Raw genomic sequence first — 22,226 nt, forward strand, 5'->3', positions numbered from 1 at the left:
ATGAAAATCTTTGAAATGTCTTCGATCCGATCGAGGCGGAGAGTATCTTGATACTGAGTTCAAAGATTATTTGCTAGAGCATGGTATTTTATACCAACTCACAGCACCTGGTACACCTCAGCAAAATGGTGTTGCTGAAAGGAGAAATCGCACTTTGCTTGATATGATGAGATCTATGATGAGCTACTCTTCACTGCCAATTTCGTTTTGGGGTTACGCAATAGAGACGGCAACTTACATTTTGAATGCAGTGCCATCTAAGTCAATCCATAAGACACCTCTAGAATTGTGGAATGGGAGAAAACCTAGTTTATCTCATTTTCGCATATGGGGGTGCCCAGCACATGTGCTGGAAGGAAAGACTGGGAAATTGCATCCACGTTCAAAAGTGTGTTTGTTCGTGAGATACGCCAAGGGAATGAGAGGAGGTTGGTTTTATGATCCTCAAGAAAAGAAGTTAATTGTATCGACAAATGCCATTTTTCTTGTAAATGATTATATGACCGATTTCAAACCTCGAAGTAAGATTATACTCGAGGAGTTACAAAATGATGAGATCATTCCACGTACAACAAATGTTGTTAAGGATACCACTAACGATACCACTAAATCAAGTCAAGATATAATCTCACCTCGACGCAGTGGGAGAGTAGTGAGACTACCCCTCCGCTATCGTCAAGACGAAGAGGCAAATGTTGCAGTCACTGATGGGGTGGAAGATGATCCATTGTCATTTCAACATGCAATGGAAGATCCTGACAAAGAAAAGTGGCTTGAAGCTATGAATCAAGAAATGGAGTCGATGTACTCTAATTCTGTCTGGGTTCTTGTAGATACACCTGAAGAGGTTAGACCTATTGGGTGTAAATGGATCTATAAGAGAAAAAGAGGTGCAGATGGCAAAGTGGAGACTTTTAAAGCAAGATTGGTTGCAAAGGGTTATACCCAAAGAGAAGGAGTTGATTATGAAGAGACTTTCTCTCCTGTAGCCATGCTTAAATCTATCCGCATCTTACTTTCAATTGCTGCTCATTTTGATTATGAGATATGGCAGATGGATGTCAAGACGGCCTTTCTAAATAGTCATCTAGATGAGGAAATCTACATGAGGCAACCAGAAGGTTTTATAGCACAAGGTCAAGAGCAAAAAGTTTGCAAATTACTTAGATCCATTTATGGACTAAAGCAAGCCTCAAGATCTTGGAACCATAGATTTGATGCAAGAATTAAATCTTATGGTTTTGATCAAAGTGTTGATGAACCTTGTGTATACAAGCACATCAAAGATGATAATGTGGTATTCATAGTACTTTACGTAGATGATATTCTGCTCATTGGAAATGATGTAGAAAAATTGTCTAAAGTAAAGGATTGGCTAGCCAAGCAATTCCAAATGAAAGATTTGGGAGAAGCAAATTATGTTCTTGGAATTCGAATTGTTCGAGATCGTAAGAACAAATTGTTGGCATTGTCTCAAGCTTCTTATATTGATAAGATGTTATTGCGTTATAGAATGAAAGATTCCAAGAAAGGTTATCTACCAACCCGACATGGAATCATCCTCTCCAAGGAGCAGTGTCCTAAGACACCGCAAGAAGTTGAGGACATGAGACGCGTTCCCTATGCCTCTGCAGTAGGCAGCCTTATGTACGCAATGATGTGCACTAGACCAAACATATGTTATGCTGTGGGGATGGTCAGTCGATTTCAGTCAAATCCTGGTATGGATCATTGGATAGCGGTAAAAAACATTCTCAAGTATCTCCGGAGAACGAGAAATAATGAAACGTTACCCAGCAGGAGAGCGTTGAAATTTGGGTGATGGAGACTGACATCCAACCTTTTTGAAGTATCGTTCGATCAACTGCCTCATTTACTGAAACCAAAAGCTCGATCCGAAGCCTTTATCCCATGTCCATGTGCAATGAATGCCATCCTTATTAGTCAATATAACGATAGCCTCATCCTCACTGTATATTCATATTGAATTGGTGTGGCATTTTCTACCACATTCTTCGGTTTTAAATCGTGTTCAGACCTGGCTCGATTCTTGTGGTTGGATTTTCTTACAGTTTTTGTTTACTTTTTTTTTTTTTTTTTTTTTATGTTTTGAGACTTTGTGTTCCAATGTGCATGCAATTTAAGACGCAAATACATCTTATTGTTTTGGGGAGTTAGTACTAATTATTAGGAAGTTATTAGTTCATATTGTGTTCTTGTCTTATGGATTATTTTGGTGAAATGATTTAAAAGTGGATGAAATTGTCTTCAATTTTGGAAGATTTAAATTTTATTGAAATGATTTAGACACGAAATTAAAATTTTAAAAAACTAAAGAATCTGTAGTTACTTAAAGAATTGCAATTAATTTAAACACACTAACAAATTGAATGGTTTGGACTTTTGATGAACCATAGTCGGTGGAAAACTTCATTATTTCTTGTTGTTTTATTAATAATTATATCAAATTTAACTACTTTTTAAACTACATCGTAATAATAAATTTGTCACACCGATGATATTTGTGTTATGTTTTCAATTTTATCGTATAAATCAAAATATCTTCTGCATACACATTCCCATTTATGTATTACATGATCGTTAAATTTTAAAAGTACAATACAAATTTAACTGATAATTAATTAAATCATTAGTGGTATTAGACCAATGTTATTTATACGTCATTCCATATCATCCATCCATACTCCATTTAATATATCGAATTTACTAAGTAAAATGGATTATTTATAACTTTAATTGGAGTGCATGTCAGATCACTCGGTTTATTTTTATTTTAAATTTTGTTGTATCAGGAAATCATCAATAGTTGTTTTTTTTTTTTTTTATGCGAAGTAGATAAATATTCAAACTTACTCAATAATCTATAAACCGTATTAGCAAGATAAATCACATTGAATAAATTGTGGGTGACGTATTTGGCCGAGAAAATGTTAACAGAAAATATCGAACTTCTAATCATTAACGAAACGGTAACCTACTGTACCACCATTTGAGAGCAGATCACTCGGTTTATTACACCTAATAGAGATGAGCTTTCCAATAAAATATAATATCAAATATATCTAGTAAAGAATCGACATTACCATCGATCGCCGTCAAAAAACATCGCAGAACGTCCACGTGAAATCAATGCATCTATCCAACCACATTTCTGTAAACTCCAAACCACACAAAAATGTCAACCCCGCTCTGAAAATTTTGCATATCCCTCGTTCCCAACACTATATATATGCTCTGGATCTTCATTCCTAACTCAGAAACATTCTTCCTCTTATATATTCCCACTTATACACAATAATTCGTCCATATTACACAGATTTCGCCACATATACAAAAATGGGTGGCGGGTTTCAGAGATGGATGCTGATGGTGATTACGTTAGTAGCCGTTGTCGCTGTGAATCGGGCCTCGTCGGATCCTCAGGTCCCGTGTTACTTCATATTTGGTGATTCCTTAGTGGACAATGGCAACAACAACAATATTCAGTCGCTGGCCAAAGCTAATTATTTGCCTTATGGAATTGATTTTCCTGCTGGCCCAACTGGGAGGTTTTCCAATGGTAAAACCACCGTTGATGTCATTGGTAAGCTATTTTTCTTCTTTTTACGTACTAATAATTTCACGAATTTGAAAGGATAACTTGATCATTAACTATGTGAATTCTTTCTGCGTATCATTCTCATAATGTTTATCATTATTCGACATTTACTACAGCTGAGCAACTAGGCTTTGATGATTACATCCCGCCGTACGCCACCGCCCGTGGCCAGCAAATACTCAGGGGAGTAAACTATGCATCTGCTGCTGCAGGAATCAGACAGGAAACCGGCCGACAATTGGTATGGCTTTAAAACATCGAAGATAAAAGCACACAATTTACAACAGTAGTACAAATGAATAATTAATGGCAAATTCTTGTTAAACAGGGTTCCCGGACCGATTTTACGGGACAAGTAAACAACTACAAGAGCACAATTTCGCAGATTGTGAACATACTCGGTGACCAAAACACTACTGCAAATTATCTGAGCAAGTGCATTTATTCCATTGGAATAGGCAGCAATGACTACCTGAACAACTATTTCATGCCTGGTTATTCGACCAGCCGCCAGTACACGCCTCAACAATATGCCGACGTTCTCATTCAACAGTATTCCCAGCAATTGACGGTAACCCTTTCTCAAATTTTAATAATTTGGATCTTGTTATTTTATTCTGGATGATTTTTTATCCTAATTTTATTTCAATTTTTTGTCTAGACTTTATATAACTTTGGAGCTAGGAAGTTTGCTTTGATCGGATTAGGCCAAATCGGGTGCAGCCCAAATGCATTGGCACAAAACAGCCCTGATGGAACCACATGTGTGCAAAGAATCAACAGCGCAAACCAACTATTTAACAATGGACTCAAGGGATTGGTTGGTAACCTTAACCAGAATACAAGGGATGCTAAGTTTATCTATATCGATGCTTACGGAATTTTTCAGGATTTGATTAGCAATCCTGCATCATTCGGTAAGCATACTGATCATCACAACATCAGATCATTCCGAGTTTTTCAGGATTTGATTACCAAATGGATGTATGTCCACATGTACCGCATGCAGTGCGAGATTCATTACAGCCTAATACACTTTGTTGTCCCATTTCAGGGTTTAGGGTGACGAATGCTGGATGCTGTGGAGTGGGGAGGAACAATGGACAAATAACATGTCTTCCGCTTCAACCTTCATGCCGAAACCGGAATGAGTATCTGTTCTGGGATGCATTCCATCCCACAGAAGCTGCAAATATCGTGGTCGGTAGGCGATCATATCGTGCTGCCAAGGCATCCGATGCATATCCCTACGATATCAGTCGCTTAGCTCAATCCTAGAAACAAACAAAAATTTTGATATTATTCATATTGTTGTGTTTTGCTCTACTACTTTTTTCGTATGTTTTGAGGAATTTATATACGAATTATGTCAATTTATATATTATTATTCCGGAATTAGAATTAGTTGGGATGGGTCCATAATACCAACTCCCGCAATACCGATCGTGGCAACTTTTCCCTACTTTGAAGTTCAATTTATAATCAAGTAAATCAAACTAAAATGTATGAAACGCGATTCATCTTCTCTATTTAATTTAGTATACTTTAATTTTATAGTGGAGTAATATATGAAAAAAAATTAAATAAATGTTAATTAGAGTTAATTAATAAATTACAATTATACCATTTTTGTTTATAAAAATAATATATGTTTGAATACCAATTGAAAATTATAGACAACATAATGATTCTCAATGGGATTAATAAACAAAATTAAAGCGTAATATAACCGCAGGTGTGCCAATGCAACTCTGCATGTAATAAATAGTACAAAATGGGATTTAGACACAACTAATGATGTTCATATTTAAGAAATAAAAATTAAGCACTCAAAACACATCAATGGGAAATAGCTTGGACATGGCAAACAAACATTATTACAATAAAAATTACAGTTTCATTAGAACACACGAGTAAGCCAGGTATATGATTATTTATCCATCAACTTTGATTTTCACCTGGTGGCTGCGCTTTCAAAAAAATACCATACCAAAACAAAACAAGAAAAGTATTAAAAACAGAACATCGATATGAAAATCAGCAATGTAATGAAAAATAAAAAGTATCGTAGCCGAAAGTCTAAATGCTTCCATCAGATCGAGAGGAATGACCAAAGCTACTATCTTTCTTCTGAAAGCATTTCAATGGTCCAACCTGTGACATAATATCGATGCATTAGGCTGTAGGTATAAAGGCCATTGCTTCAAGTAGCAAGAAAAGGATCATAGAAAACCTTCCATCGCCTTCTGTGACCAAAGCTGTTATATATGGCCTCCAGTCGAGGGATGATTTGCTTAAATGTAGGTCGATTTGTGGGATTCTCACTCCAACACTCCTCAATCAACCTGCAGGAAATTCACAAGACCGTGTACTAATATTTCTCTTATTTGTGGCATTCGCAAGCCAAGTTCAATGGTTAGAGAAAATCTTAGAAAGAATAAAATATCGAATATTATGTATTTGTAATGATTCACAAAGATATTCGCAAAAACAAAAGAAAAGAACATTATTGGGAGTAAATACATACTCTTTCAGCCCATGGGCATACAACTTCAATGAGGCTTTGAAAGGAGGGCGGTCATTTGCAGCATGAGACTCTGCCACTTCATGATCTTGCTTTGAAGAGAATGGTGGGCATCCTTCGATCATCTAAGGTTAAGTGCGTCACAAAGATAAATTTATCAAATCCAGTTATAATAAGGAAATTTGTCAAAGACATGCATCTTTGACCCAAAATGATCGAAAAATAATTAAAAAAAAGATTTAAAAAGATAACACTTTCTTGAAAAAATCCACAAACGCAGGTGTGACTCCTACCCAAATCTATGTCCTGCAAACTACAAGCTCTACTACTGTCGCAGACCCAGGACTTTAGGTGAAGAGGTTGAAACTAGGGAGGAGGGGGTTATTTTTGGGGACTGAAACTTGAATTTTTGGAAACAAATATATACATTCAAATTCATATTTTTATTGATCAAGGATAGTGACTGCCCAGCTCATTCTTCCCTGGATCCTGCTCACCATCAAATCACCTCGCATGTTTTTATGTATGGATCTCATACATGCACAAGAGCCAAAGTGAATGGATAGCGCAATGAGAAAATTATAGATGTTGCTGCGATACCTTTGGCATCAATTTGATATTAAAAGTTTCAATAGAATTGTGTCACATACTAATAGCAACTTGACATGAATGAAATGAAGTCGTAGTAATATGTTTTGTTATCAAAATACAAAAGAGTGTAAATATAAAAAATGTTAAAAATTAGAACCCAAGAAGAGGAAAATGAAATCGGATTATTATAAGCTGAAAAGAGAGAGAACATCACAAGGAAACTTAACAAAACAGTAGTATTCGCCCACACAAATACATCACTTGTCACAGATTAAACTGCGTCCAATTTTTAAGTAACTATATCTATGCCACACAGCAAGAGAAAAAGTCAAACAAATAAGCAACATATCAATTTACGGCACATAAACGTTTCTGTAATCTAATAAAAAATAATCTGTTCTTCTCGTTTTCTTATCGCGGTTATAGTTCATCTAGCAAATGCAATTTCATCATCAACATATTGTTAGGATAAGGATTTGATATCTACACCTTCTTAGCCCAAACCATTAATGCTACATTCATTACCTCCTGCAAGATTAAAGCAAACGAGAAAACATCCACTTTAGTGTCATACTCTTCGTTTCTGAAAACCTCAGGAGCTACATAGCGACCTGTACATGTACAGAAAATATGAGAAAGAATGAGCCATTAATCATATTTCTGGTAATCACCTCAATCGCCACACGACCCCACTACAAGTGAATGTTGAAATAAAATCTTTTCAAACTGAAAAATTCAGCAAAATTTTGATGTGCCCATAATCAGATGGATTCTCTCAGTCAAATTTTAAATGGTCTCATCTGAAAAGCGTAACAAAACAGTGTACTAGCTCTAGAGCAGAAAAAAGCTTACAAGTGTCCTGACAAGTCAGAGGCGTGACTTCTTTAACTCTGTTGGCAACTTTGAGAAGCTTGCTAACCCCAAAGTCTGCAACTTTCAGGTGCCCAGAATCATCCCGCAATATGTTTCTGTTATCTTAGTCAAAAATAAGGAAAAGACAATTCCTCTAGAAATTTTGCAGAAGAAAGAAAAGTTAACAAATTATGGAAGGATAAAAACTTACGAAGGTTCAAGATCACAGTGAATAATGGCTTCAGGTTTAAATTCGTGCAAATAATTCATTCCCCTGCAAGAACAATTCTATTTTGAGAAAAAATGGCTCTCGTCATCATTCAAATGATTGGGGAGTCCGCAAATTTCTGCATCTATGACCTATTCATCATTTCATTTAACTCCTGGCTAACTCCTCGGTAAGAACGCATTTCTATTTTTATTTTTAGTTTTCCAGGGCTCAGCAAAATCAAATCAGCTTCATAATAAATTTCATATAAATACAACTGCTCAGCGGGTTTATAGTAGGGTGACTCACAGTTTAAAACGGAAAAAGAGGTTAGGATCAGAATTGAAATAATTATTAAACAGATTAGGCTACCTATATCTAAAGCAAATCTGAACAGCATTTAGTACACAGTGTCAAAAACATATTGACCACCTAGATGAAACAAGAAGTCGTAGGAAAGTCTTGCAACAAAAAAATTTAAAATCAACTTAGTATACATACTGGACCTGGCAATATCCATTGCGAATCTGAGTGATGTAGCTGCCTTAATAGAACCTTTTCTTTTTAAATATTCACACAAGTCGCCCTAAAAAGACCGAGGAATGTAAACCAGATCAAGTCACGAACTCATTTAACTAATATAGCATGATATTAGCACAGGTATAAGACCAAATCACAAGTTTTATACTTGTCAAATAGAAAATCACAAGTTCTATAGAGAATATATGGGAAGACAACTGCCAAAATTGAAATAGATATTCAATAAGTAGCTCATCTTTGCCCATTTAATAATATCGCATTCCTGGTGAATCACTATGTTGCTAAGAAAGATATAATTTTCTCAATGAAATTGATAGATTAGTAATAGGTACCAAATGCAATCAATTATCCATGATCAAAATTTCTAAGAAAAATAAGCAACAATTCCACAACCATTATTAGAATCACTTGGAAGTATGAAAAAAAAAATGAAATATGAATTTTGGAATTCTGTTGATATAGCAAGTGCCACTCTGACTAAAAAATAACAAAATGACAGGTTTCTACCAGCTTCCAAGCATAGTGAGAGCCATGTAAGAAGTACAAGAAGAAAATTGACAAGTTTACAACATGTGATTTCCTTCAACGGTTGCCTAAGACATAATAAAATCCAATTTAAAAATACAAAATATGATGATTCCCATACAAGAAAGGATTAAAGTAAAAGTTATCAGAACATAGAAAATTTCCATAGAGACATAAAAATTATCATTAAGAACATAAAAACTCATGCATATGTTATATTAACAGACAATCAAATAATCTACAAGCTACAAAAGTGAATGATAAGAAACAGAATCATTATCAAGAACTGCCTCCTTCATTGAAAACCTTAGATAAGTATTCAGTCACAATCATCATTGGACTACTTTGTGTCACAGCACCAAGAAATTGAACAACATTTGGATGTCTTATTTTCTGAAGCAAAGCAAGCTCATCCCCAAATGCCCTCCTGCAAAAATAGAGCAGGTAATAGAGCATGATGTTAAAAAGAAGTGCAGAACCCGTCAGTTCATTTTAAAAAATTCTCACACTTTATCCTCGTCACCAACTTGCTCCCATAGTATTTTCACAGCAACGTGTATTCCACGCCATGAAGCTATTGTATAGGTTCCCTGGTAAAACACACAAACAATTTGTTAAGTGTGACAGTGACATCAAATGTGGGTATCTGATTATACAAGAAATGAAATTGGTAAAGTACCTTAGTTATTTCCACACTGTTTGTAAAATCGAGTTCTTTGGGATTAATCTCATATTCTGGTATCTCACGGGCATTTGGGACATGCATGGGAGCCATCTAAAGAAAAACACATATAAAACAATAAAGCTCCAGCATAGAAGAGACCATGAAAAGAGACATTTTACTAGTCCTGGAACTTTCTCATAAATGAGAAACTATGAGGCACAAAGAGAATAGTAGGAAACTCACAAAATGTTTTGCACCATGTTTCTCCAATAGTTTAATCACGTCATGTTTCTTATAATGCACGGCATCTGCAAGAGGCTGTTTAAGTAAGACCAGGTTTAGATTTTAGAGCAAATCAAATTACTAAATGAATCAAATGAGCACATTCAGGATTTCAATCGATGTTTCGAAATATTCAAACTTTAGCACTGGCAAGCTTTAACATATTCATTAGTTTTTATTATAAATACATTCAAAATTCAATGAGTTATTCGAGCCAAAGTTTCAGCATTTTCTTAATGGAGGAACAATAATTAAGTTTGAACCAAACTAGTTGAGCTCGATTTCAAACCTTAAGACGACTAAACTTAAGCCCTTTTTAATTAAAAAAATCGAGCAGCCTAACAAAAAAACACTAGCACAACCTGGAGCATTAAAAATGTCGAGTATTCAGCAGTTGTTAGTTATAAAGAAACACAAACCCAAGGTATAACAATCATAGACAAAGCCATTAAATTTTAAAATTCGAGTCATACCGTGCTTCCCCACCGATCTCTGGCATCAATTGCTGCAGCATTTTCAAGCAAAAACTCGGCTACATCAACGTAACCTTGGCATGTGGCAACATGAAGTGCAGTCCGATGATCAATATCCCGGAAATTGACATCAGCACCGTTGTCCAAAAGCTCTTTGATGCCATCCAAGTCTCCCTCATTCGCCAAGTACATTAGCTTCAACCCCGGATCAATATCATTTACATCAGAAAATTCATGTTCTCCCTCCAAATCATTAAAGAACCCATTGTCCGGCTCAGGAGCCATGGACGATTGCTTCCACACTGTTAATCCCACGGGAGGGGTAATTTTCGAGTCCATTGAAGATTTCAATCAAGAGATGTGTAAAAATGGAGAATTCCCTTCGCAAGAAACCACCAGCTCTTCAAGAAAAATCCCTTCTTGGCTTCTTTCTTTCTTCTTTTTTTTTTTTAACTCACACTCAAAACGAAGAGAACGATGAAATTCAATCCAAACAGTCCTAAATCCGAAGTTAAAATTCGAAAAACCAAGAATTCGAATATCACTGAAAAAACAAGAGTAGGTCCCCGGCTAGTTCACGAGTACGATTTCTAGAAGATCCAAAGAATCGGAGATGAAGAGGGAAAGACTTTAAAGAATGACGCAAGAACTGTGTGGAAAAAGTAGGAAAAGGACGGTAAATATGTTAATGGTTTATGACAACATGTTTTGGGGAAATTCAGGGAGAAGGGAGTGCACTATGAGGTTTAAAAAAAGGATCCATAAGTTAATTTATTTAAATATGTATTTTAAGTGTAAATACATTATTAAATTTGATTACATATATACATTTACTTTAAACACGTAATTCATTTTCATCAGTCGACTCAATCTAAATTCTCTCTGTCGACTTCTTTTTCATTTCCTTTCCGACCCAAGCGTGAGTCGACCAAGCTTAGATCGATCATCTGTCAATGGTCGACCAAAGACCAAACAATGGTCAACCATTGTTTGGTCGGTCAATGATCGACCATTGCTTTGGTCAAAGACCAATTGGGTCGACCAAACAATTGGTCAAAGACCAACAATAAGACCAATTGTTTGGTCGATTTGGTTTGGTCGACCAAACAATGGTCGATCATTGTTGATTGTTGGGTCTATCCAAGCTTGACGTTTGGGTCGACCAAAAAACAGCGTGGATCACCCACGTTGTCGATCCAATGACAGCCCCAATCGATCATAGTCGATTAAATTGGTTTTGGGTCGACATATCTCGATTTGGGGAAAAAGACTCGTAAATTTTAATTGAGGGAAGATGTGTGTCGACAGAGAAGAATAAGTTAAAGAGTTTAATTGCAGTTAATGTAATAATCAAAAGTCAACTCCTTGTTTCTTAAATAAAAAAGTTAGAGTACTTATTTTTTAAATACTTTCTATCTCACTTCTACTTTTTTAACTGACCAACATGTTTATTTTTTATTTGTTGTTGGAAATACTAATATAAATAGTGGGCTATTTCCCATAGGTAACAATTGACCAAATAATGCCATTATTGTGACGTCACGAATGTTTTAAAAATAAAAGCTGCAATTTCTTGCAAGCAAGAGCAAATTCCTTTTCTTCTTCTTAGTTTTTTTTCCCCACAATTTTCTAGATTAATAATGACATAGGCCTGTATACTATATAATAAATGTAAATAAGAGTTTTTGTTTAATTCTAATATATATTTCTTATGGTTTTTCAAAAATTTCTTTGATGTATAAAATAAATCAATCGACCAAATGCCTATGAGTAAATCTCATGTGATGTTTCGTGATCCCCCATCTCATACATACCATACGAAGCACTATCCTAGGTCCATTGAACATTCTCTCGTACATTAGTTCAGTCCCAGTCGGAGACAGCTCGATCTGATTTATACATGCAGTAAAAATAATTTTGATTAAAAAATAATATGTTAAATCGAGTGTCAATCTCACAAAATTGACTCGTAAAACAGTCTCATATAATTTTTTTTATTAATTCATTGTTACAAAAAAAACTCTTTGAATAATATATACGATCGTTCCTAATAATAGATAATCGAGTGTAATTATTGTGAAGTTAATTTATTGGATTATGTTCCTTTCCGTGACTCGAATAACAACTCGAAATTATAATTTATATTTTTTTCATTCTAAATATATAAATTTATTTATTTTTGCACATGTATTAAAAATATTATTGAAAAAACAAATTTACATAAAAACTTCATATTTTATCTTTATTAATTCATTTAAAAAATAGCTGCACATTTTCTAATACTTAGTTAATATAAATATATTAGCAAAACGTAAAAATACAACGAAATATATAAATTTATTATATTAAAAGAAAGGAAATATATATAATTAAGACGCAAGTAATATTATACTTACTATTTATGCACTATGTCATAAACAGAGAGTACCTTATAATAACCAATTTAATCTTCTCACTTCAAAATTATATTAACATATTTATTTTTAATTAATTTACTAATTATTTTTTGTCCAATTATCTTTTAATATTTTTAATCTTATTGTTTTGAATTAATATAAATAAAACAAAATTTTAAAATAAAATCAATTGTTTAATCATAAAAATGAAAATATAAACACGCAATTATTCAATTTTTATTTATTAAAAATATCAAAAAACCTAGATTAGTAGATTCATAATAAAATAAAATTTTATCTTTATCTTATTTTTAAATTTTAAACGATTATATCACAATAACATAAAATATTATTATTGAAAAACTATTTTTAATTTTAATAAAAAAATTAGATTTTTCTATATGCCAACATTATTTAATATCTAAAATTTTTAGTAGTGGATTTGCTTGTCCAAATCTGCACTATTCTTGTACAATCTGCAGCTGATGGACCCCTGACACACTCATTTGCACTGTCGCAACTCACTTTCCTTTACTTGTGACGACAAACAGATCCAAAAATTGAACTAGCTCAAGAAAAAAGCCAGCCGATAGAACAGATTCAAATGGCCACGGTTGATGCATGTTATTTCCAGCCAGCCATCCCCCACTCTTGGTGATATTCTTTGTAGCACTGTTAAGTGTTAACTATGCTCACAATTATGGTGCTAAGGAATTACCCAAGCGCCATTGAACTCCGAAGGAAACAGCTCGATAACGATTTGAGATCTTTCGGGGCCTAGGAATAGAACTCGAGGAGCCCGACGTAAACATGTCTGCTATCCCAATATGAAGTACTGAAACGACAGCCAGAAAACGCTGATTGGGAGTGACGGCTGAAGCGACGGGATTAAATCAAGCATGTTGTTATCTCTTGCATCTCGTTTGCGCTTTACCTCCATTATTGCAGCTGGGGCCATTGACAGTGAGGATAGGATGAGACCGACTCCAACTCGTGGAAGATACGTTGTGCCTGTGGGAAAGCCATTGAATTTTCTTGCAAATGGGACAAATTTTCGATCCTACAGTGGAACGCCGATTATCAGAAACAAGACAGGAAGGACTGCTATCGATGCAGGTGGAAAATCGAAATTCTTGGTGATGCTTGTGTCCATTGTTATTCCCTGTTGGATGTAAAGGGTTTGAAGCTGTGCCAACCAAAGGGTCATGATGGTGGTGCAACAAAAGATTGGAACAATGTTTAGTATTATTTTTGCATTTTCGACTTGCGTCGCTCGACAGGATTTCCATGGATTCGGCCTTTCCGAGTTTTGTATTGAAGGAGTCAGGACTCAGGATAGCTGCTTTATCAAGAAACCTGGCAAACAAAATCTCCAGAAAATCTGATATAGAGAAAAACCAATTTATGTCATATTTAAATTCCTTGAAAATGAGGGAACCTGAAAGCATCGGCGTGTGGTAAAACTTCTGATTGATTCGCTGCTTCCCAGTAGTCATTGATCTCGTACAAGTCATTAAAGTCATCAGAAAGTTTAGGCTTTCTGTTTCGGATGGATGCAACATAGACCTTTTCGGGCAAACAAAAAATAAATTAACTTTAGTCCATGCAAGAATAGAATTCGTTTACTATGTTCACCTGTACTATTTCAGAGAGGGCACTACTCCCATTTATTACATGGATACGATTTCGTGGTAATTAACCCTGAAGCAAAGATTAGTAACGCAAAGAACATAGAAATCGTGCTCGCAAAGAAACCCCAATCCCACCCTTTGTTGTCTTGGATCCAAACAAAAACAGTGAGACCAGAAGCAGTACCTCAGCATCGAACTGGTCAGCACCATGTGATGGCAATGCAGCTTTTATTCCTCCAAATCAATGGCTGAAGAGTAAAGACCAACAAACAAGAGCACAGCTTTGGTTCCACTGACTTGTACACAATGAGAGCTTTTATCATATATGTAAAAGAGAGGTGGCCTCAGTTGGATAATGAGCTTGCAGAGCTAGCAGCCCAAGTCCCTAAATGAAGGAAAAGTTCAGTGATTATAAGGTTTTTGAGAAATAAAGCATCTGAATTCATGAAAACTAACCAGAAACTCGACCAGAAGCTGCTACAAGAACTGCTTTGAATCTGCAAGCCTACATATGCGTCTGCTAGAAAGGCCACGGCAATGGTGACAATATAACTAGTCCCCAACAAGTTTGTCAGCTGAGTCGCTGCATCGGCTATGCTAAAGTGCATCACCCCAGTATAGTATGTTAACAAGTTTACTGCCAATCCGAAAGTTGCCATGTGCTCGAAAGCATATGTCCCTTTAAAAAACGTCGTTGGTATTTGACAGGCCTTTTAAATTATGTTTTTGTATTGAAATAGTTGTGGTGGTAACTAGAATGAGTTATGAGACACCTATTCCACCATGCTTATCTTTTCGAGCCATATTTCCTTTCCAATTCACCTTCTCTTCAACAAATTTAGTATTTTCCTGCATAGTTTTGAGTACTGGTGGTATCATATGCATATGGAAAACCAAAAATGCTAAGCTACAACTGATAGTGGTGGATTATTTGATTAAGAATAAAAGTATGGATAATACCATTAGCTGGTGTAATTTTTTTAAACCCTTTTCGCAGAAGATCCCAAGCAGCAAGAATTGCAAAGTCAAGAATCAACGAGGCTATAAATATATATATGATTTTTAGTGAGACTGATGTGAAAACTATGTTGATTATTTTGTGTGTGTATGACACTTTTACCAAAGGTCGGAGCATTTCATATCAGCTGAGTTGGTCTAAAAGTATAAAAAGACCAATCAAATTAAAATCCTAGCATAATTAATTAAATCAAATTAAATGGGAATAGCATGTTTCCCTCTGAACTAATCAGATTCTGAAAAGATTATTCAAATATCACAAATCTCATAAACTAAAATAAATACGCATGTTTTTTGTTGCATGGAAATGGACTGCTTGTATTTATATAAAATAGGAGGTCATATCAATTAATGACCAATATTTATGCAATAATAATATATTTTTCATCATTCCTATTATAAATAATCTCCAAGAAAACCTAAACCAACTGTTATCTAAACCAATATCCAAGAATAGAAAAAACAAACGGTTAGGAATCCAAAAAAACGATTCTTTCATGTATGCTTAAGGAATCGGCAAAGTCGACAATTAATCCTATCGAGAAACAGTCCCCTTTTTCTGGATATTCTTGTACATATTCTGTTGCCCACGTCAACTGTTGCAGTAAAAGGGGGGAAAACCGCAAATGATTTTGATGTTTTTGACTTTTTCAGGTAACCAGAAACCAAACATCAACATGAACATCAACATCAAGCTTCGGTCATATATCTTGATTCCATCTGATTATTTTTCGAACTTTTGCAATCAGGTTCAATTTGAATTCTAATCTTTTGTGTCTCAACATTGAGTTCCTTGATAATCTTTAATACAAAAAAAAAACAGAAACAAAAGTTTTGAAAAAGATAAAGCGAGATTGAAGTTTTTGGAAATTCAGAATTAGACTTAGTACTGATAAAATCAAAACAAAAATTTGTTGATATGCAGATGAATAGAAAAAAAATTAACTTCTGAGAAAGCAAAATACAAAAACAAATGCAGATTTTTGCCCTTATACACGACAAGCATCAAGTATAATCTCAATAAATATTCAAGCACAATGAATGACCGACTATATGGCATATATAATGTACAGAAGAATAGAGCGGTAGATCGCCTGATCAAGAAATGAAAATATATTATCCTGTTAATGGAGGTACAAGCAGAATCCTAGCTAACACAATCATCTATCAATAGTTCAGTAGAGAGTACTTTACACGTAAAACAATTTTCCCTTTATCAACTCCAAGCTTGGCTCCGGTTACCAACCAGTGCCCTGGCATATCTTGGGGCCCTTTCAACATTTCTGTCATATCCACAATTTTTGCCAGTTTTCCAATTATGCTGGAACCGTCCCCTTTTTCGTTTGGTAATGAAGTAGACGAGCCATCAAGCTTTTGTGCAGCAGATAGATTAAAGGGACTATGATCCCACACAGATCGCCTTAAAGTACATCCTGGTACTTTGGAAAATAGGAGTTTAAGGTGAAGCACACTTTTTACCCCAAAATCCCATACACCTAGCTGAGCCCCGGTGACAATATGAACGCCAGAAAGATCTCCGATGCATGTATCTGTGAACTCTATTGGTGCAGTGCTTACATGCGAGAATTTTTTCCACTTAATTGGTTCAAACCATCTACTATCCTGCTCTTCGGGTCCTTGCCACTTCGGTGCACCTATAGCCATGTGGGAGTCCCAATGGGGTTGAAGAATTTTCGGAAGAGACACTAGATGTTGCAGGTTTATAGAAAGACGATTTTGCTTGCAACCATCTAGGCTGAGCTTGAGCCCTGTGACAGGCTTACGTCCTACAGCAACCTGTTACATCGTAGAATGTCCAAAATTAAACATTGAAATAAAGTGGAGAGTAGACACTGACATAACATTGTAACAGCAGACTAAGATACCTGATCAGGGCTTATATAAAGTTTAGGACCCATTAAACTAAACTGAAGAGATGGACACACGGGTTCCTTCCTTTGTAAGTTGTTCTGCTCAGGAGCCCAAACCCGAGGAATTTGGAAATCCAAGAAATACTGTAGATCCTCGATAGGCGGCTTATCTGAACAAAATGAAATTTTTTCACGAAGTTCAAGATGTAAGAGAAACAACTCTAAGATATTCTTTAGCCAAATATTCAATTTCCAAGAATTTTGAGCTGGTAATTAGAAGAAAATTCTGCATGATTTCCAAATTCCGCTTTGAACAAAATAACAAAAGATAAACTCTTACACTCCAAGTACAATTCAATAGCACGAGCTAAGTGTTTTATTCCAGGTACTCCTTCAAGCAAAGACACAATGGGCATAAATGTCATGTTGATAACATCAGGAGCTCCTTCTACGGTCCTGGCCCACTTGTCATAGCTCTGTTCAAGGTCATCTCCTCCTCTCCTTCTGAAAATGACGGTAACGTCCTGCATAAATAAATAAATGCCAAAATTCTGTAAACATACTATACATAAATGACCTAAAAGTATTCAAGAGAAAAAAGTATGTTTGATCAGCATATAGTCAGCTATACGGTACAAACTCAAAGAATGCTGCTCGACTTACCTTGTCCTTGTATTTTAAGGCACCAGAACTAACATAACCCTTTGAATCTGAGAACCTCTGCTCTCCAATGTCTTTCACGTATATTTCAATATCTGACATTGATAATGTCGATGGCTGGTGCTGTCTAATGTAGACAACATCCCTTCCTCCAATTGTCGCTGAGGTAACGATGTGAGTGCCATAGTTTTCAATAAAGCTGACAGAATATTTGACGTAAGAAAATCGAATAGCGTGTATATTTCATATTCATGTTGTAGAAGTAACCAAAAACTATAATTTCAGATACACTTCATAAACCTAATAACTTGGAAACTTCATGCAATATCCAGGAAAAGGATGATATATCAGTGAAATTCTGATGCTAAGTCCTAAGACTTTATAGATGCTACCTTGCCAAGGATGCAGGGTCCCAAGAATACGGAACGGCACTTTTGACTTCTTCACGCAAAATTAAATTGAGATTTGTTAGTGTGACCGTATATAAGGGGATAATGAATCCAACCATCACGAGGGATTGTGTAGCTGCTGCATCAAGCTGCCAAGAGCCAGTGAAATTAAACATGGCATTGAAGCTTCCAAGAGGTATATCACCAGGTATATCTGATTTTTCGTTAAAATACTTAGCCATCTGCAAATGCAAGTATGGAATAAACATGAGATGAATAGCTAGATCAAGAGATTTAATTGTGAAAGAATACCAAGAAAATTAAATCATGAGTAGCAAATGCTCATTTCAGACCAAAGATGGGCATTGACATTCTCAAGTCCATAGGTCCTATAATAAAGGTTTAAGGGCGCTGTCACATCAGGGAATAAAATATATTGAGGAGTTGCAAATGCTCATTTCAGAGCAAAGATGGGCATGGACATTCTCAAGTCCAAAGGTCCTATAATAAATGTTTAAGGGCGCTGTCACATCGGGAGATAAATATATTGAGGAATGAGGACTCAACCAAGGGAAATGCTCATTCTCCATACCATATAATAAATTTATTTACTCGTTTAGAGCCACGCTGTCGTGATTTAGTGAAGATGAACAAGGAAGGAATATTTCGAGATTTATCACAATTTTACCTTAGTCCATGATCAAATATGAAACAAAACATTATCTCAAACCAATGGAGCAACACAAAAATGGGTAACCTTGTGTGGCATGTGATCAAGCTATTTGCCCAGTGCTATTTAACTGTGAAGATGTAACTAAACTCCTCGATTAACACCACATTCAAGAAATAGGCACACACAATTTGTATGTTGCGCACCAAAAGGTTTTCTCGAATTTCATCTCTGCCACCACTTCTTTCAGTCATGATAAATGTCCGCCAAGGTGATCATACGCCAACTTCAGATGGAAGCATTTTTTTTCCCACCCCTTTCATACCTATAACTCATACGATGGACTTGTCTAGAACAAGAAGTAGTTTCCAGTTATGCTTAAATTTTTAGTAAAGCTATTTTTTTAATCTACATGGGATATATAACACTGGCCATGCCTTTAAAAACCGACATCCACATCTGGATAGCCTTCAGTGACCTAGCAACGTTTGTCATATCCAACTTAATTCAATCTGTAATATGAGTATGGATTACATTGCAGGCACTTAAACAAAGATAAAACTTTCCCAGGGATCCCCCTCTGCCACGTTGATTCATTAAGGGGCACCAATATTAGGATATAAACAAAGAGAATAAATCAAACAAAAAATAATAAGTATATTAAGTGAAAAGCCAACAAGCTTATAAAGAGCCCCAATATTTGTTTAGAAGTCATTGTGACAGAGTGTTTCTTAGGTATTTGTTCGTGTTTGTATAAGGTTATAAAACTTTTCAAAACGCTTAAGAAATATAACCTCAAAATAAGAGCATTAGTGCTTTTGATTGGATTTTTCTTCAGCAAAATGCTATCGCAACCAAACATAACATGGATTCAATATATTTTACGTGCATTAAAAAAACAAAAGCCAATAATCTGGCTTCAGCAAAATGCTTTCGCAACCAAACATAACATGGATTCAATATAATTTACGTGCATTAAAAAAACAAAAGCCAATAATCTGGTATCCCGTGCTATTAAAATGGCAAAGAGAAAGAAGACAATGTTTCCACACAAGATCCTACTATCTCTCAATCTCCAAGGAACGCCTGCAATGACGAAAGTTGATCAATTTATTCCAGATTCTTTCCTTGTGCCTGCGACACTTTATAGGTTTGATCTCTTCTGAATACATATTCTCAAATGGTCCCCCGCCTTTCCTTCCTTGGTCGGGATAGAACCAGCCCTTACTCAGCACGCTCCTATAACAGGGGATAAAATAACAGAATGACATTACCCCTTCGACGACTGACCGGGGCTTGCCCCTTTCATTTCACATGGAAGAATCCAGACTATCCGAAAAAGACAATTCATCGCCAACATTTTTAGTTCAAGTGTTCAATAAAAAAGCTAAAATCTTGCGCAGCCCCATTCAAGGTTCAATATCCAACCAAGAACGATTCATTATCATAACCTCAACAATACCTTTTTATCTCAATCGAACAGAAATAAATCACGAGAATGGGTCGGGGCCAGAAACAAACCTCGTGGAAAGTCCAAACAGGGGTCTTCACATTAAAGCTCTGGCCTACAGAACACCCAATGTCAACAGAAACATTTCGGATTGCAAAAGATTCAGAAATTTCAAGATCTTCGGTGTTTTCTTCGTCGATATGCACCAACCTAGAGCCAGGGGCTCCTTTACAATAAAGCAACCTAATGTCAGAGGTGACGTCAAAACCCCGTCCCAGAGCTTGGATTGAGTTGCAGAGAGTGGTGATCAGTGAATTTTCTGAAACTGCCGGGCTTGTGCTACTGATGCTCTTCTCTGGGAAATCCATGGAAAAGCAGAGATTCAAGAATGTTTCATTCAGTTGATTAGAGCGAAAAAAGAATGAAGTTTGGGGGGGATTTTTCTACGTAATTTTCTTGGGAGGTTTGTTGGGACTTTGTCAAAGATTGGACTTTGAACTCTACCATGTTGTTTTTGTCGGATCAGATTCGGTGGTTGTCTATTCAAATCAAAATTTAATAAAGGGGAGGAGAGGCTTTTGACTGTATAATAATGGCAAGAAGCGCGTTGCCATTGTGTGTGGAATATTTTGAGTCTGACACATCTTTTCTTCTTCTCTTCCATCTTTGAATAAAGAGTAGCTATGCTCTATATGAACTTCTAGCTTTCCTGCATGTTTTTTATATATAATAAATAGTCAATATATTGAACCATCGTGGGTTGGGCTCTGAAAGAAAGATCAAGTCTTCGTGATTTCGTGTAGAGACTTTCGTGTGAATTTGATAATATTATAGGCCCAGGCCCGGAATATTGGGCCTATAGATAGATAGATCCATATGATACTGTAGTTGCTCCAAACTATAGCTAGGCCTAAGCTCCTTGTTGGGTTAGCAAATACAATGTCTGACCAACTGTCCACCCTACCTCAAAATGAGCACCAGGAAAAAAATACCACATGCAGATCATGAAGAATCATAACACTGAATTACTTGGGATGCTTGTGTCGACGAATATGAGGTAAAAATCATGTAATGATAAATTCCACCACCAGAGACGGCAAGACTGAGCTCGTCGGAAGAGTTCCCGCGAAATAGTTGTGTGGTCCGCCGAACAGTAGTCTTGGGTCCCGCTTGCTAGGGTGGATCCAACTATCTGAGCTGAGATATATGCAGATACCTACATAAAATATTTAACTGATAAATTCAGAAATGGAGCACCATCAGATGAATAATATGTTCTAAAGAACTGATCTGAGAATCGTGATTTTTACCTGTTTGCATGGGAGCTTTTTGCAGGTGTCAAAAGAAGGTTACGGCGGGAATGAAATATGCGCCGGAACGGACGGACGGAGTAAACCATGACCATCACAACAGCCCCCACACGATCGTGATCCCGGCCGCGTCACCACTTTGTCCTTATCAAGAAGTATGTGCCCAATGTCTCCGCTATCATCTGCCATGTGAGCATATATATGCATGTGAGCAAATGGCTAAAATTCAAGCATTAGGAACTATGGAAACAGCGTCGTATGGATTAAAATCAGATACTCCATTCTGAATTTTTATGTTTAGTTCTTCATTTAAAAAATGATGTGATCCCGTTAAAATGGGTGAGCCGGATACGGGGCTCCAACGGACCAAATCAATAATTTATAGTGTTGTTTAGGAAAATGAGCAAAGTAGATGACTTCGATCGTGACCAGCACACAATAAAAGGAACTCGTGAATGGGCGCCGGAGGGGTGTCCGGCGTGGCCACTCCGACGCTTAAGTCAGCAGGTTGAAGATGAGAGAAAATGGTGATATATGTGCGAATATATGTTAGT

At 36.0% G+C, this 22,226-nt stretch overlaps 3 protein-coding genes and 1 pseudogene across 4 annotated transcripts; 1 reads left to right on the forward strand and 3 right to left on the reverse strand.

Annotated features, from left to right (window-relative positions):
- The first annotated feature begins 3,284 nt into the window (after positions 1 to 3,284).
- On the forward strand, positions 3,285 to 5,023 carry LOC142519385 (GDSL esterase/lipase At5g45670-like). Its single transcript, XM_075622387.1, has 5 exons — positions 3,285 to 3,604; positions 3,736 to 3,860; positions 3,948 to 4,190; positions 4,281 to 4,536; positions 4,674 to 5,023. The coding sequence occupies exons 1-5, from the start codon at positions 3,358 to 3,360 to the stop codon at positions 4,895 to 4,897; spliced, it is 1,095 nt and encodes a 364-aa protein (XP_075478502.1). The 5' UTR covers positions 3,285 to 3,357; the 3' UTR covers positions 4,898 to 5,023.
- Positions 5,024 to 5,480: 457 nt separating this feature from the next.
- Positions 5,481 to 10,943, reverse strand: LOC142518172 (serine/threonine-protein kinase 12-like). 2 transcript variants are annotated; one of them, XM_075620880.1, is made up of 12 exons: positions 10,279 to 10,942; positions 9,767 to 9,841; positions 9,539 to 9,634; positions 9,367 to 9,449; positions 9,166 to 9,286; positions 8,301 to 8,380; positions 7,798 to 7,860; positions 7,587 to 7,702; positions 7,260 to 7,345; positions 6,147 to 6,268; positions 5,853 to 5,964; positions 5,481 to 5,773 (listed from the first exon to the last, which is right to left on the reverse strand). In XM_075620880.1, exons 1-12 carry the CDS (start codon positions 10,615 to 10,617, stop codon positions 5,699 to 5,701), a joined length of 1,368 nt encoding a protein of 455 aa, XP_075476995.1. In that variant the 5' UTR covers positions 10,618 to 10,942; the 3' UTR covers positions 5,481 to 5,698. The 2 variants fall into 2 exon arrangements, with proteins under 2 accessions (XP_075476995.1, XP_075476996.1); XM_075620881.1 differs by lacking the exon at positions 9,767 to 9,841 and having other exon boundaries at positions 10,279 to 10,943.
- A 2,296-nt stretch (positions 10,944 to 13,239) lies between these two features.
- On the reverse strand, positions 13,240 to 15,160 carry LOC142518348 (protein NRT1/ PTR FAMILY 4.3-like; annotated as a pseudogene).
- Positions 15,161 to 16,284: 1,124 nt separating this feature from the next.
- Positions 16,285 to 21,009, reverse strand: LOC142518891 (MACPF domain-containing protein CAD1-like). The gene is made up of 6 exons (XM_075621740.1): positions 20,434 to 21,009; positions 18,246 to 18,484; positions 17,857 to 18,052; positions 17,534 to 17,717; positions 17,209 to 17,363; positions 16,285 to 17,119 (listed from the first exon to the last, which is right to left on the reverse strand). Exons 1-6 carry the CDS (start codon positions 20,728 to 20,730, stop codon positions 16,490 to 16,492), a joined length of 1,701 nt encoding a protein of 566 aa, XP_075477855.1. The 5' UTR covers positions 20,731 to 21,009; the 3' UTR covers positions 16,285 to 16,489.
- Positions 21,010 to 22,226: the final 1,217 nt, after the last annotated feature.

Source organism: Primulina tabacum, chromosome 11, assembly GCF_025594145.1.
Source record: "Primulina tabacum isolate GXHZ01 chromosome 11, ASM2559414v2, whole genome shotgun sequence".
NCBI lineage: Eukaryota > Viridiplantae > Streptophyta > Magnoliopsida > Lamiales > Gesneriaceae > Primulina > Primulina tabacum.